The following is a 15,245-nucleotide window of genomic DNA, read 5'->3' on the forward strand; positions in this document are numbered from 1 at the left end:
ACGTAAATATAAACATCATTTATTTCGTAATAAAATAGTAATTGTTGGCATATTAAATTACACGAGTTCGGTGTGAATGAATTAACAGGTAGATTAAACAAATTTGTTCTTCAATGATTTTTTGTCAGTCATTTTTTATATTTAGATATAAAAAATTATTTGTTAGTTCTTGAGTGCAGATACCTATTTTTTTAGATTTTTCATTCAATTTATATCTAGGTATTAGTCGATTCTGATAGTTTCGAGGTTGCTGAATCCTTGATTGATTCACACAATTACATAAATTCGGCACAAGTAAATGATTCACTATACATTCGAGGGTTTTCTTCATAAATCGTATACCAAGAATTGAACTAAGTCCAGAACTTTAATCTCTGTCAAGTGGAAGATCCTGGGCTAAAAAAATCTTATAAAATTGGGACGTGTGTAAACACTGGTTCAAGAATCATGAGGAATGACTTGGCGGAATGTCTTGAGTACCTACGAGTATCAGAAAAATCAGGAAGATTGATTTATTTAGTCTTGGATTCACGAAATTACAACTCTATCGATCTAGTGTAACGAGAGAGTAAAGGGATAATTTTTTATTTATATCATAGTAGAAGAGAAACAGAGGCTCTCCAAAAATGCAAAATGATTACGGAAATCCTCACAACTCAATTCAATTTTGTTGCATGAAATTTTTCACTCCAAAAACTCCAATTGATGTGTCATAAAACACCTAAGAGTATCAAAAAAATTAGGAAAAGTAATTTTCTTTAAATCCAACATTTCTCAGCTGTAAACATTACTTTCCCCTTAAAAACTGAAGATATTTTTAATCATGCATATCATAAACTGCAAACGGCATTTCTCCAAACCTTCAAAATAACTCCACTTTCAGCTTTTGCCATCAACTCATTAAATTTCACGAATACAACTCGTTAATCCCTCACTATTTATAAAAATAAAAAACTACGTGTTTAAATTCTCAAAACCAGCACTAAACAAAGTCCCGCAAAACCCCACCAGACTCATAAAATAGACTAAACTCCAACTATTCAAAATAACTCTCCCAATTCTGCAAATATCTACCTCCCAACTCCTCCCAAAAACCCCTATCCTCCAAAACTTCACAGCTAGTCTTAAGTACTCAATAGTAGAGACCTGTGCGCAACAATGCCCTCGACTTTCACCAGTCGGGATGTATCTGGTGAAAACTCCACTGCTGATAAACATTGTTAACATCGCACGGCATGAGTGAAAGTTGATGAGTCTGCGGATGAAAAGCCACGCACTTTTTGTGAACCCTATGAAGAAGAGTCTTGGTCTTCTCGTCGTACTGCCAGGGTCCGTCAACAGTCCCCAGCCTGCAGAAGGCCAGCTTAATCCCCTGGCTATCAGCCTCGACACACCTCTCCCCAATCCCCATCTGCCCCTTGGCATTCAGCCTCACAAGCTGATTGTTCCCATACCCATGACAATGCGAAGTGGCCATCAAGGTCGGTGGTGCCTGCCCCATGGTGTCCAGACAGGCTGAAGTGGCAGCACTCCTGAGCTCCCCCCAATGAATATTCGGCGGCAGCTCTGGAAACTTATCGTAAACATCATAAGCCACATTGTCCATGAACCACTGAAAGTTCTTGCACTTCTTCCTCTCCTTGAACTTGAGCTGCTCACTGATGTCACCGTGATCCAGCAGCCTGGCTAGGGGTTCCCTGGTGTAGAAGAACTCCTTGTGCTTCTCGTCGAACCACGTCTCAATGACCCTCTTATAATTAATGGTGATGAGAGGTCCCTTCTTCTTCTGCGCGAGCTTTCCAAAATTGTAGGGCATGAATCCCCTGTAGACGTGGCCCACGTGGGAGCACGGCACCCAGAGGATGCTCCCCCCACACTGCCAGACCTTGAAGCTCAGCTCGAAGTTCTCACCACCCCAGACCAGGAGACCCTCGTCGTAACCCCCCAGGGAAAGGAAGAACTTCCTGTTCATGGCGAAGAGCCCTCCAGCGTGGGTGGGGGACTTGTAGGGCTCGCTGGAGTAGGCTCGAGTCTTCAACTCTCGTTTGGGGACCTCGTTCTCTTTGTACAGCATCCCCCACTCGAAGATGCCACGGTACAGGTGGCCCTCCTGGTACACCGGACGGTACTCGAAGGTCTTGTGGTCTATTCCGTCGATTATTGGGACTGTCATCACAGTGCTGCTGACTGCGATGGGCGCCAGCAGGGGCGGCAGCCAGTTTATGTTGACCTCGCAGTGGGCGTCCAGGAAGACGATCACCTCTCCACGGGCCTCTCTGGCCCCTCGCGAGCGAGTTCTGATCAGGCCCTGTCTCTCCGTGTTCCTCAGCAGTCGAACCTTTCCGTTCCACCGCTCGATGTAGGATTCCAGCTCGCTCTTCAGGTTCTCCTTGTCGGAGAAGTCGTCCACGAGAAGCACTTCCTCCAGGAATTGGGGCGGCGTTCGGTTTATCACGCTGTGGACTGTCCGCAGCAGCACTGACCAGCCCTCGTTGTGGAATACTATGATCACACTCGTCTTTGGCAACTGCTCCGGGTAGTCCCAGTGCTTGCACTCGTCCGGGCGCATGTCCGGGATACTTCGGTCCAGGGAGATCTCGTCGGAGCAGACCATGTTCATGCCGTAGTCCGATTCCGACTGTTGGACGTCGTTTTGCTGGTCGTCGCGGAGGACGTGGGACTTGCCACCCTCACCGGGACCCTTGCGCGGCTTCACGTCCCGCGGCTCGAAATTCCCGGGGTCTTCTATGAACCGGGGGACCTGAAGGCCATTGCAAACGTGATTCAGGGCTTCTCTTTGTTTTTTGTCATTGCGGGAATTTAGGGTTTTATTTTTTGAAGGCTTTCGGCTACAGTTATCGAGACATTGTAACTGGAAATAGTTACGAATTAGGGGGGTGGTGAAACTAATTTTGCAGGGAAATTAAATTTTTGGGGTTTGAGTTTTATATAAAAAATACTCGATCAAACGATTCTACAGTTCTCTATTTTCAAAGAGACAGGACAACAGAATACATGAATGATTAAGAAGGAAATTTATGGTTTGAAAATATATTTGTAATAAATAAATTATAAATATTATTGAAAAGTTGAAATTACGCGATGACTGTATAAAAAAGAAGTTAAAGTAAAAATCGTTCAAGTTTTTCGTGAAATATTTATTGAATAATGCTGAGATTGGTCAATGTCATTGACCAACAGAAGTATTTGCTATTATTGCTGACGTGGTATTCAATTTTATTCGACCGCTCGGAAGTTAATCCTGAAATGCGTATATGTGAATGCATTTTTATCGGGTATCATTGGTGAATACATCGATACTTTGGAAAATTATTCCGAACATCACTGAGAACGACTCAATTAGAAAAGAAAAATTGAAAGTGAATAGAAGATATAAAGAATAAAAATGCTAGTTCAATCCCCTTTGATTTTCCGATCCCCCAAGAACAAATGAAAGACATTTAAATCAATATCCGTTGAATGAAAAATACTTCATAAAATTATTGTTCATTCCTCGATGTTCAATAATTAAAAATAACGAAATCACATTTAAAAAGACAGAACTGAATAGAAGATGAAACAAAAGTAATTACGATTCCCTCTGAGTTTCCGAATGTAAATTGATATTTCTCCCATAAAAAATAATCTTTCCATCACCAGAATCAAAAGTTCTTTTTGAAAATTCCAGAAACGAAAAATCCTTCACAAAATTATTGTAAATCCCTCCATTTTTCCTAATAACTAAAAACAGGGAGATCAAATTTTAAAAAACTGTATTTTTCAATTCCCTCTGAATTTTTGACCCAAAAAAATTGAATAGACCCCATCTGAGTAAATAACCCTTCAAACCCACAACTTCCCCCTCTCCGCGTCATAAAGAATGTTGCCCTCCCGCTGGAGAAGACCTGCAGGCTCCAGCGCTTCCCCTAGAGTCCCAAACCCCAATAAAATGATGAAATCCTCTCACCCTTTTGCCCCGCAGTCCCTCGGCCCAATAATCCTTAATATTATTGACATGATCTGTCGAGAATGTCGAACAAACAGCGTAAACTACTAAAACCACAACTGTCAAGCCAATGAGGGCATTCACCGTGCGACTTCGCCTCATCCTCAAAACTCTCATTATTCACCAGTCCCAACAATAATCACTTAAAAAATAAAACCCCAGAGTTCTCTCAGTCAGACCAATTCCACCATTTCCTCGAGTGCAAACTCAATACTCTATTTAATCCGGAGGGGATTATGCCGCGGGTTTATATGCATCTGTTCCATGACACGTTTACATTTTCCAATTGACTCCGATTGGTCCAGTGTATTTGACGATCACTTTTTAATGCCCCGAGGTGTCGTGGGAGTTTCGATCATAAACATCGGCAAGGTAGAAATTCGGGGCATTTTTTGGAGCACCTGTCACCACAGCTGGCAGTGTGACAGTTAATTTCGGAGCAGAACCTGGATTTTTAATTGAATTGAGACGAGTTTTGGTGCTCAGTGAAGTGTGGAGTTTTTACTATTTCGAGATGATGGGGACTCATGAGGAGGATGAGGTCGAGGAGCTGCAGTCGACGGTTTATACCTTCCCGGAGAGTGTGCAGAGTGTCATTGAACAGGTTATTAAACGATAGCAGAGTATATAGTGCAGTTAGGGAATTTGGAACGAATTTTCGAAAAATGAAAATTTTTAGATTTTTTTTTCAGTTGCAAAAACCGAAGAGGTTTACAGAGCGTAATTCATAGATTTTAGTTGACATTTACTGTTGTTCGTTGAGATGGAAACATAATTGTGAAAATTTTTGGAATCGGTTTTTAAACCACAGATTCAATTGGATTGGGATGTTATTGAGTTTAAAAAAAAAAGTTATTTTATTTTATATTCTTAAACTTTCTGATGTATTTGGGATTTTATCTTCACACAATAACGGAAAAAATGAATTTTGACATTTCTTCAATTGCCAAAACTTTCAATAATGAGTTTTCAAACTTATCATTACACTTTTCCCCGAACAAAGTTCAAATTAATTATATGCACTGACAACATTGATAACAAATACCTAGTCCAGTGGAGTTTAGCATAGAAAAGCCTATTATTATGTCTTGAGATGAATTCGATTTCCTAAAATATTTCCCATAAATACCCTCAAAAAACTGGTAAAGTTGAGTCTCCACTCTCTTTTCATACTCATTAAATCTCAGAGCCCTAAAACCTCCCCAAAAAAATCTCAAAATTTTGTTGCCCCTCACCTCCACAGGTTCTCCCAAGCACAGACCCCCTAGACCAACCAAACTTCAACGTAGTAGACTACATAAACTCCCTGTTCCCCACGGAGCAGTCGCTCTCGAACATCGACGACGTCGTGAACGAAATGGAATACAAGATCAGCTCCATCGACAAGGAGATTCGTTCAGTCGTCCGAGGTCAGACGAACGTGGGTCAGGACGGCAGAGCAGCCCTGGACGACGCGCAAAAGGTCATCCGCCAGCTCTTCATCCACATAAAGGACATAAAAGACAAAGCAGAGCAGTCTGAGGAGACGGTGAAGGAGATCACCCGAGACATTAAGCAGCTGGACTTCGCAAAGAGGAACCTCACAGCGTCCATCACGTCCCTGAACAAGCTGCACGTCCTAGTGGGTGAGGTAGACAGTCTAAAAAGCCTAACCCAGAAGAAACAGTACGGAGAGATAGTCCTGAAGCTCCAAGCCATCATGGAGGTGATGCAGTACTTCAGCTCGTACATGGACATCCCCCAGATCAAGGAATTATCCAGTGAAGTCCATCAAATAGAGATAGAACTCGCCCAGCAGATCACTTCGGACTTCAAAGAGGCATTCTCAGGTAGGGATACAACGAAAATAACTGACCCTTCAACTTATCGTTATTTTACACGTTTTAATTAAACTTCACTGACCGCAAACTAATTACTGACCAATTTGATCAGAACGAAAGTGACAAAATCACTTGTCACAAAACTGTTGAAAAAAATTTCACCTGTGAATTTTCATTTTTCTTCCGAAGCATTATTTTAAATCTCTTCCAAGTCTCTGAGACTCAATCCAAGACTATTCAATTGATTTAAAAACGGACTATGATTTCACATTTTTATCAATCGAACATTTTCCAACAATTGTTCGTCGACAAATGAAACTTCATAGAATTCATAAGAAATAATACAAACATCTTAAAATCCTTGGAATTAAATGCCACAAAATCCCAGTAATTTTGCATTTCCATTCTCAGGCCAGAACCCTAAACACTTCACCCAGTTGACAGAAGGCTGTCTAGTCCTCTCAGTTCTGGACCCGAAGGTAAAGAAGGACCTCCTCACGTGGTTCGTTGGTATCCAGCTCCAGGAGTACGCCCACCTCTTCGACGAGAACCAGGACATCGCGTGGCTGGACAAGATCGACAAGCGATACACCTGGATAAAGAAACACCTAATGGACTTCGAGCAGAAATTCGGTACGATCTTTCCGCTGGACTGGGAGATATCCGAGAGAATAGCTGTGCAGTTCTGCAACGTAACCCGAGAGGATCTCTCCAAGCTGATGCAGAAGAGGCGCCTCGAGATTGACGTGAAGTTGCTACTGTACGCGATACAGAGGACAACGAATTTCGAGAGTCTCTTGGCCAAGAGGTTTTCAGGGGTGACCCTGGAAGGCTCTGACCCCCTGAAGAAGGTGGCCCAAGTGGAGGCCCGTGCAGAAGAGGTGCCTGGAAACCCCTTCGAGGAGGGAAATACTGAAAAAAGTGAGAGTGATAAGCCACCTGTCACTCCCTTTGCCAATCTGGTGGGCAGATGCTTCGAGCCTTATTTAAACATCTACATAGAGAGTTTGGACAGGAACCTCGCAGAGCTGATGGAGAAGTTCGTTGCAGACTGCAAGAGTCAGCCCCCAGGAGCCAAGGACTTCGACGGAGTCGAGGGGCCCAGCAGTGTGCTGTCCTCATGTGCTGATCTCTTCGTTTTCTACAAGAAGTGCATGCTTCAGTGCACGCAGCTGAGCACTGGGCCCATCATGCTGAGTCTCGCCGAGACGTTCCAGAAGTATCTGAGGGAGTACGCCCTCAAGCTTCTGCAGAATAATCTCCCGAAGATCGGGGGGACGAGCCTGGGGACCAGTATGAGCAGCATTACGAGGGACTTCAGGGATTTATCGACAGCCGGACTCATTCAGAACTTTCAGAGCTTCTTGAAGGAGGGGGAGACCACTAGGTTCAGCAAGGAGGAGCAGTCGAGGATCTGCTGTATCCTGACGACAGCTGAGTACTGCTTGGAGACCACTCAGCAGTTGGAGGAGAAGCTCAAGGAGAAGACGGACAAAGCGTTTTCCGATAAGATCAATCTCTCCCAGGAGCAGGACATTTTTCACAATGTCATTTCGAATTGCATTCAGCTACTCGTGCAGGACCTGGAAGCCGCCTGTGATCCTGCATTGACAGCGATGATCAAGATACAGTGGGGGGCGATTGAAGGGGTTGGAGATCAGAGCCCCTACGTCAGCACTATTGTTGCCCATTTGAGGCAGACCATTCCTGCCATCAGGGACAGACTGTCCTCCTGCAGGAAGTACTTCACGCAGTTGTGTGTGAAGTTTGTGAGTTCGTTCATTCCCAAGCTCGTGCAGCAGTTGTACAGGTGCAAACCACTGAGTGCTGTTGGGGCAGAGCAGTTGCTGCTGGATGTTCACATGTTGAAGACTGCTCTGCTGGATCTACCGTCGACTGGGTGTCAGGTGTCGAGAAAGGCTCCTGCCACTTACACCAAAGTCGTTGTCAAGGGAATGGCTAAGGCTGAAATGATACTCAAGGTCGTCATGTCGACGACAGAGTGTCCCAAGGCGTTTGCAGAACAGTGCAGGAGGCTGCTGCCGGATTTACAGGTGCAGGAGTTCCAGAAGATTCTGGATATGAAGGGGCTCAGGAAGCAGGAGCAGGCTGCTCTTGTCGAGCAGTTCAGGATTGGGGGGAGTGAGGTGGGGGTGGGGGAGGCTCAGGGACACTTTGTGAGAAACAGCCCTGAATTGGAGGCGGGGAAAATCAAGAGGCTGGAGAAACTTATCAAGAAGAGAATGTAGAACTCCAATTTTTAGGGAGGAATCCAGTGATGAAGTATTTGATTTTTTTTTTTAATGTGGAATTGTCTTGATGAGTCGATTGAAGGAAACATGTTAATGTCAATGAGGAATCCGTGGGGATTAAGCTTCGTTCGTCTTAAGAATTGTATATATTTAATTATCTAATTAATGTAGTAATTTCTAATTGTAATTTGTAATTTTAGCAACCCGGTATGAGTGAATTTTAATTAGTAAATAGAAGATCAATATTACTGAAGAGATTTAAGTGGTGAATGAAAAATTGAAGTATAATGATCGTATTTTACAATTTTACTACCGAATTTTGTAAATTATCACTTTGAGTTACGTGTCGTCTGTTAGTAATTGCATATATTGAATGAGTTGATTGTTGAAATGACGACTTTTATTTGTAGTTTTGAGTAATACTGGAGAATGATTTTTAGCTCTTGTCTTTTTTGTTTTTAAATAAAAGAGTATGTTTACTTTTTTTTTTCATGTTTTTATTATTTTTTTAATCGACCAGATGAGAGTATAAAACCTAAGTTTCCTTAACCCTGCTTCTGGGCGAGCTCCTTAGCCTTGGCCTTCTCCAATTTGGCGATTCTTGCGGCTGATTTGCTGCCGAGAAGACCACCACCCCAGTGACGTCTGATCTCGTCGTGACGATCGTTGAAGTTGGTCTTGATTGCCTCGACGACCTTGGTGAAGTTGGCTCGGTCGGCAGAGTCAACCTGAAGAATTAAAAAAATTGTTTGATTAGTTCAATGATTTTTAAGGATTAATTCATTGATTTGGTGAGTTTTCTAAGGGATTCAGTTGAAAAATAGGTGTCTTATCACAACAACTCATGGGATTGGCTCTATTATCTTTCATCATTGAGTATTTTGGAACTCTAGGTGTAGTTTCAATGGTTGAAATAGGATTCTGAGGGTTTGGAGGCGGTTTTTACCTGTGTGAGGGCGACTGCAGTGCAGGTCTTGCGTCTCACGAGACGTCCCAGACGAGCTTTGCCCTTGATGATGCAGTATGGAACTCCCATCTTACGACAGAGAGCAGGGAGGAAGAGGACGACCTGGTAAACATGACAAGAAATTATAAATTAGTTTCTTTTTTCAGATAAGATCATTCACTTTGGATTTTAGATTGGAAATCACTCAGAGTCAATTCTCATCCTCTGAACCAGAGGAATTTGTTACTCCTCTCGTCTCAGGTGAAGAAATTCTAACATCATAGGAAATTAAAATTATGAATTCAACTTCATGTTGAAGGTACTAAACTAATTAATTGTTTTGGAGGTATTGTAATTATTTACCTCAATGGGATCCACATCGTGAGCAATGACAACAAGTTGTGCCTTCTTCTGTTCCACGAGTGTTGTAACAGTGTTGGTTCCACTGCGCACAACGTTTGGCCTCTTGGTTGGTGTGTCCTCCTTCTTGCCAACTTTGTCCTCAGCCCTAGCCTTTAGCCTCCTCTTCTTCGCGTCAGCTGACTCTGGCCTGTACTTCTCCAGGATTTTGAACAACTGTGTTGCTAAAAAACCAATGAAATATATTTTCAGAAACTCATTCTTAATGATTTGATCATTATATTCACCTCCCAGGAAGATGAATACAACAATTGGTATGGAATAGAGTAAAAATATTCACCTGTCTGTTTGTCGAGGGTCTGGGTGAACTGGTTAATTGGTGGTGGAACCTTCAGACGCTTCTGGAGGACAGCCCTCTGACGCTGGATGCGAATGTACTTGGGCCATTTGACGAATCTGCTCAGGTCACGAGCTGGCTGGATGTCCTGGCCAATTCCAAAGTTGCGAGTGCGCTTCTCGAACAGTGGGTTTGTCTGCTTCTTCAGCTCGACTTTCTTCACTGCCAAGGGAGCAGCTGCTACCTTCTTCCCTACCTTCTTCTTGGGCTACAGAGGAAATTTTTGATTAGTCACTTCTCAAGGATTTTTATCGTTTTAAAAGGTTTTTGAAGATTTCAGCCGAAAAATAGGTGTCTTCTCACAGCAAATCATGGGATTGGCTCTATTTTTTGTCATCATTGGGTTTTCTCAAGTTGAAGTCTCTTTAGAAAAGTTGAATATTTTTTTGAGACGCAAAATTCGTTTTTACCTGTTCCAAGTGATTTTAGGATTTTTTATGGGAAAAGAAGGTATCATTAGAGACTTGTGAATATATTCGATAGCAAATTATCATCTTAATAGTCTAAATATTTCATTTGAGTTGTCTAGTATGCTCCGATGTTTTTGTTCAAATTAGAAGGCAACATTTCCAAATTAATTTCGACATTTACAAATTAATTTCTCAAGTGATTGGATAAATGATAGTTGTTTTGAGTGATATCTTTGTATCATTGAAAAGTAATTTTATTTCAAATTTAGACATGCTGATGAAGTGAAAATTAATCTCATAGAGCAGATCATTAGGAGAAAAGAAATTGTCTTCTCGAGAAACAGAAATTATTTGCGCCTATTCCCATTAATTATATCATCATTTTTTAATATGAGAATGTCATCAAATCCTTGTGGATACATCGGGGGGAAATCATCTGTTTAATAACCTCAATATTTTACTTGAGAAGATCTAGAGAACTAGAAATCATCCCAATGTTTTTATTCCGAATGAAAATTAACCATCTGACGTTCGAAAATTCACTCTCCGACGAAATAATTGGACACCTTGTAGTTATTTAAACAGCGGTTTTTAAAGTCCCAAAAAATAATTATCTCACGAATTTAGACATGTTGATAACGTGGAGGTGCATCTGTCGAGGAGCCGACCCCACCGACATTCAACCTCACCCCAAAATTCCCCGAATCAATAAAACCAAAAAATATTAGGAAACACCTCTCAACAAATATGTTTACCTTCTTTTGCACCATTTTTCCGGTAAAGGAATCAAGGGATTCCTCACTAATTAATGGAATATAAAATACAACACTTCGCGACGGGAAATGCGAAGTATGGCGACCGAGCGCGTAAAGGGGGAAAGAGGGGTGGCGCCACCTACAACTGGCGGAGACCGCAAGCAACTTAACCTAGAAGTGGAACTTGGTACGAATGTTCGTGACGTACGGTGGCGTCGACTAACGATGCTCGGGATTACGTTCTGTTCCGTTCGAATGTGTAAAGTGGAGGGACGCAAGTAATTTTAGTTTTAAACAATGAAAATTAACAATTAAAGGTAGTGAAAGGTGATGACAAGTGTCTGGCGAAGAGGAAAAAACATCAGCGACTTGAGGACTCGATTGCGAGTACAGAATCTACTGAGTTTCTGTGTTTGTTTCCTCTTTGTTGACTTTTTGTAAGTGTTTTAGGTATCGACGCAAGATGAGTGCATGACCTTGTTTTTTCTGAGACATATTTCATAGAAAAAACCAGCAATTTTACGAATTCTGTTGGTTTCGGAAAAGAACAATTGATGTTGAAAACATTTCTCTCAGAAAATAATTTATCCATTTCCATCAGTGATTTTCAAAGATCATATCTCCTTATTTACTTTTATTTTTATTAAAAATAGAGAATTTTTTTTCGTGACCAGGTTTTGTTCAAATGAGTAGTGAGGATTTTTTCAAATTTCTTTGGTTGAGCGCAAAAACCTCCACGCACCATCACTGCGCACATCTAATATGGCCGACTAGTCCCGCGTTTTTGACGTTCGTCTCCGGCTTTTGTCCAAAATAAGGGGTAAAATCGTCAAAATAATTATTAAAAATGTAATAAGTAGTTAATAATAAGGGACAACAATGATTTTATCATGAAATCTGCAACTATTTTCATGAATTACGAGTGTTGAAACGTAAAAATAAAAATTACCATGGGACAATGGCCAAAACGTCTGCGCAACAATTCTACGCACATCCAAAATGGCCGACTGATCCCCGAGTCCTTGGCGTTCGTCTCCGGCTTTTATTCAAAATAAGGGGTAAAATCGTCAAAATAATTATTAAAAATGTAATAAGTAGTTAATAATAAGGGGCAACAATAATTTTATCATGAAATCTACAAGTATTTTGATGAATTACGAGTGTTTAAACGTAAAAACAAAAATTACCCGGAGACAATGGCCAAAACCTCTGCGCAACAATTCCACGCACATCCAAAATGGCTGTCTGATCCCGAGTTCTTGGCGTTCCTCTCCGGCTTTTATTCAAAATAAAGGGTAAAATCGTCAAAATAATTATTAAAAAGGTATTAATTAGTTAATAATAAGGGACAATAATGATTTTATCATGAAATTTACAAGTATTTTGATGAATTACGAGTGTTGAAACGTAAAAACAAAAATTACCATGAGACAATGGCCAAAACGTCTGCGCAACAATTCCACGCACATCCAAAATGGCTGTCTGATCCCGAAATCTTGGCGTTCGTCTCCGACTTTTATTCAAAATAAGGGGTAAAATCGTCAAAATAATTATTAAAAATGTAGTAATCAGTTAATAATAAGGGACAATAATGATTTTATCATAAAATTTACAAGTATTTTAATAAATTACGAGTGTTGAAACGTAAAAACAAAAATCACCGAGACAATGGGAAAAACCTCAATGCAACATCCTGCGCGAATCCATAATGGCTGTCCTGATTATTTTCGCGTTCGAAGACTGATCAAATTATGGAGATAACTAAAATCAGTCCAATAATTAATTGATAATAATGGACAGCTACAATCGTACGATAAAATAGTTGAATATTTTTATGAATGACCAGTTTTAAAATACGAACGTTTCGAATGGTGAAAATCTGGAGTCTCCAAGTGACCGACGTATTAGGAACACCACGAGATGACGCGTGGAGGCAATTCTGGACGATAAATCCAGTGTTTTGCGTGTAGATGGATTCAATGATTTTTTAAATAATTAAAAAAGTGATAAGACAAGTTCAGTGAAAACACGGGACACGATTTTATTGGAATTTTAGTGTTGTGAAGTGTGATGAAGTTTTTTTTTTAATTAAACAAATTAGAGGTGTTCTTGGGAATTTCTTTGTCGACGTGGGTGTATATACGTAAGGTGGCGGCTTCAGTTATGTTTGTGTGTAACATTCAATTTCGAAAAATGTTAGTGCAAGTGATCGTCGTGGAGATGAGTTTCTGGAGGCATTGGAGAACATCTCGAGGTGCAAATGGGGATTTCAGCTACTGGTGAGTCACCAAAATTTACAATTGAAAGTTCACAATTTTCAATCACCAATATCTCAAGATCGACTGACACAATTTCTCAATTTTTGCATCCGAATGGAATGCGAATCCGAATGGATTGATCATTTCATATTCTAATTTTCATCTTCTAATTTTGCCAGAAGATGATGTATAATGTTATGAAACGCGAAAATATGATGTTTTTAAGAAATGTGTGTGTATGTCCGTATGTATGTACGGTTTTTTCGGATTTTTTTTTTAATTTCAACAAAAAAGGAGTAAAGTTGAAGCTAAAAATTTGAAATGGGATAATTGGCATTGATGAGTGGGATAATTGGCATTGTTTGGGAGCAAATCCAGGCAAAATTTCAGCTCGATCGTTCAAGTAGTTTTTGAGATATAGCAGATTAAAAAATCATCTTTTTTCTTCAATATCTAAAACATTACGCGATTAAATTTAATTTGGTTGACGCCAAAATGTTCCTTGTGATTATTTCTGTCAAATCAAACGATAATATCTCAACTACGGACAAGTAGGTAGTAATTGGCATTTTCCAATTTTTTGTATATTTTTGATGAAATCCTTGTAGTCACGATAACTCTAGAAAAAATTAAGATGGGATGCTAAAATTTTGTACGATTGTAGGTTCCATCATACTAAAGGATGGTATTTCTTCTGTCATATGTCCTCTGTCGCATAGCCTCTGCCAGACTGCTTGTTTTACCATTCAAGCATACCTCATGATGAGTTCATTAATGCTGCAGCTCACTGATGCGTCTCTCATTAGGCTCGTAGTCATGAACATGTCAAGATTTTTCGGTGTATCATAGAGTGACGAAAGTGCACTTGTCGTTCCCATCTTCGGATGAACGACAGTGTGGTATCGCAAGGTCTTGACGGTTCTGAATACAATCAGGTTCCTATTCGGAAATATCTGATGCTTGGTGCACATAGCAGAAGTGCTGCGCAGTGCTAGCCAACTCACCGTGACATCTACCTGTCCAGATTTGTCGGCGTAGCATAGATCTTGGAACTTGGATTTTTTCAGGGGAAAAGTCGGTCAAAGGGTCACAAGGGTCACAAGAGCCAAAGTGTCAGATCTTGGATATTTCCAGGGGGAAAGTCGACTTTTGTCAAAATCGAATTTTTTAGCCGGGTGAACGTTGATTCCATCTATTTAAGCGACGGGTTATCCAGAACTCTCTGAAGTATGTGAGAAAAGTGAAAACTGAAAAAGTTTTTTTTTCAGATTTTCAAAGGGTCAGATTTTCCGTTTTTCCAGGGGGGAAGTCGACTTTTGTCAAAATCGTATTTTTTAGCCGGGTGAACGTTGATTCCATCTATTTAAGCGACGGGTTATCCAGAACTCTCCGAAGTATGTGAAAAAAGTGAAAACTGAAAAAAAAAAATTTTCACGCGGGGCCAAAGTGTCAGATCTAGGATTTCTTCTGGGGGAAAGTTGACTTTCGCCAAAATCGATTTTTTTCGCCAAGTGAAGGTTGATTCTGGATCTAATGACGATTCTGATGCTATTGAAATACTCGGAGGCGCAAGAAATGTCGAAATACAAAATTTCTTTTTCACCCGGGGCCAAAGTGTCAGATCTAGGATTTTTCCCGGGAGAAAGTCGACTTTCGACAAAATCGAGTTTTTTCGTCAAGTGAATGTTGATTCTTAATTAGCACGTCGTTAGTTTTTTTAATTTACTAATCAATTAAGTAATCCTTAAACACCGAAAAATTCATTATATTCATCTGCTAACGAATTACGAGTGATTTACCATCGTCATTTGTTTATAAATAATAGTTTCCGGCGGACAACCAATTGCTCTAGTCCGATTCAGTTTGTAATTCTGCTTGAAATGAAAATAATCCCGCTATCTCTCAACGTGCCGCCGCTGCACTAGAAAATTCGATTGGTAAGACTTTTTACAGGACATCTGTAATATCGAGCCCTGTTTAGCCACCTCATCAGAATCTGTCCATCCGCGAATGTGACCACAATTTTTCGTGCCCATCTGTT

The 15,245-nt window shown here is 40.7% G+C and overlaps 3 protein-coding genes across 3 annotated transcripts; 1 reads left to right on the forward strand and 2 right to left on the reverse strand.

Annotated features, from left to right (window-relative positions):
* Positions 1 to 3: 3 nt before the first annotated feature.
* On the reverse strand, positions 4 to 4,295 carry LOC107046684 (N-acetylgalactosaminyltransferase 7). The gene is made up of 2 exons (XM_015269358.1): positions 3,968 to 4,295; positions 4 to 2,761 (listed from the first exon to the last, which is right to left on the reverse strand). The coding sequence occupies exons 1-2, from the start codon at positions 4,121 to 4,123 to the stop codon at positions 1,172 to 1,174; spliced, it is 1,746 nt and encodes a 581-aa protein (XP_015124844.1). The 5' UTR covers positions 4,124 to 4,295; the 3' UTR covers positions 4 to 1,171.
* Positions 4,296 to 4,412: 117 nt separating this feature from the next.
* LOC107046690 (vacuolar protein sorting-associated protein 53 homolog) lies at positions 4,413 to 8,562 on the forward strand. Its single transcript, XM_015269365.1, has 3 exons — positions 4,413 to 4,610; positions 5,250 to 5,835; positions 6,238 to 8,562. Exons 1-3 carry the CDS (start codon positions 4,521 to 4,523, stop codon positions 8,073 to 8,075), a joined length of 2,514 nt encoding a protein of 837 aa, XP_015124851.1. The 5' UTR covers positions 4,413 to 4,520; the 3' UTR covers positions 8,076 to 8,562.
* On the reverse strand, positions 8,554 to 11,088 carry LOC107046691 (60S ribosomal protein L7a). Its single transcript, XM_015269367.2, has 5 exons — positions 10,947 to 11,088; positions 9,725 to 9,989; positions 9,388 to 9,608; positions 9,025 to 9,147; positions 8,554 to 8,806 (listed from the first exon to the last, which is right to left on the reverse strand). The coding sequence occupies exons 1-5, from the start codon at positions 10,959 to 10,961 to the stop codon at positions 8,624 to 8,626; spliced, it is 807 nt and encodes a 268-aa protein (XP_015124853.1). The 5' UTR covers positions 10,962 to 11,088; the 3' UTR covers positions 8,554 to 8,623.
* Between the last annotated feature and the right edge of the window lie 4,157 nt (positions 11,089 to 15,245).

This window comes from Diachasma alloeum, unplaced genomic scaffold (assembly GCF_001412515.2).
Source record: "Diachasma alloeum isolate Michigan unplaced genomic scaffold, Dall2.0 Dall_scaffold_01728, whole genome shotgun sequence".
Taxonomy (NCBI): Eukaryota; Metazoa; Arthropoda; class Insecta; order Hymenoptera; family Braconidae; genus Diachasma; species Diachasma alloeum.

Excerpts from the sequence above, each read along its gene's own strand:
- LOC107046691 (XM_015269367.2), bottom strand. Across the intron at positions 9,148-9,387 it reads ACGATGTGGATCCCATTGAG|GTCGTCCTCTTCCTCCCTGC; the intron begins GTAAATAATTAC and ends CATGTTTACCAG. Across the intron at positions 8,807-9,024 it reads CTGCAGTCGCCCTCACACAG|GTTGACTCTGCCGACCGAGC; the intron begins GTAAAAACCGCC and ends TTAATTCTTCAG.
- LOC107046690 (XM_015269365.1), top strand. The coding sequence starts at position 4,521 with ATGATGGGGACTCATGAGGAGGATGAGGTCGAGGAGCTGCAGTCGACG. Across the intron at positions 4,611-5,249 it reads TGCAGAGTGTCATTGAACAG|GTTCTCCCAAGCACAGACCC; the intron begins GTTATTAAACGA and ends TCACCTCCACAG. Across the intron at positions 5,836-6,237 it reads CTTCAAAGAGGCATTCTCAG|GCCAGAACCCTAAACACTTC; the intron begins GTAGGGATACAA and ends TTCCATTCTCAG.
- LOC107046684 (XM_015269358.1), bottom strand. The coding sequence starts at position 4,123 with ATGAGAGTTTTGAGGATGAGGCGAAGTCGCACGGTGAATGCCCTCATT. Across the intron at positions 2,762-3,967 it reads AGGGACTGCGGGGCAAAAGG|GTCCCCCGGTTCATAGAAGA; the intron begins GTGAGAGGATTT and ends AATGGCCTTCAG.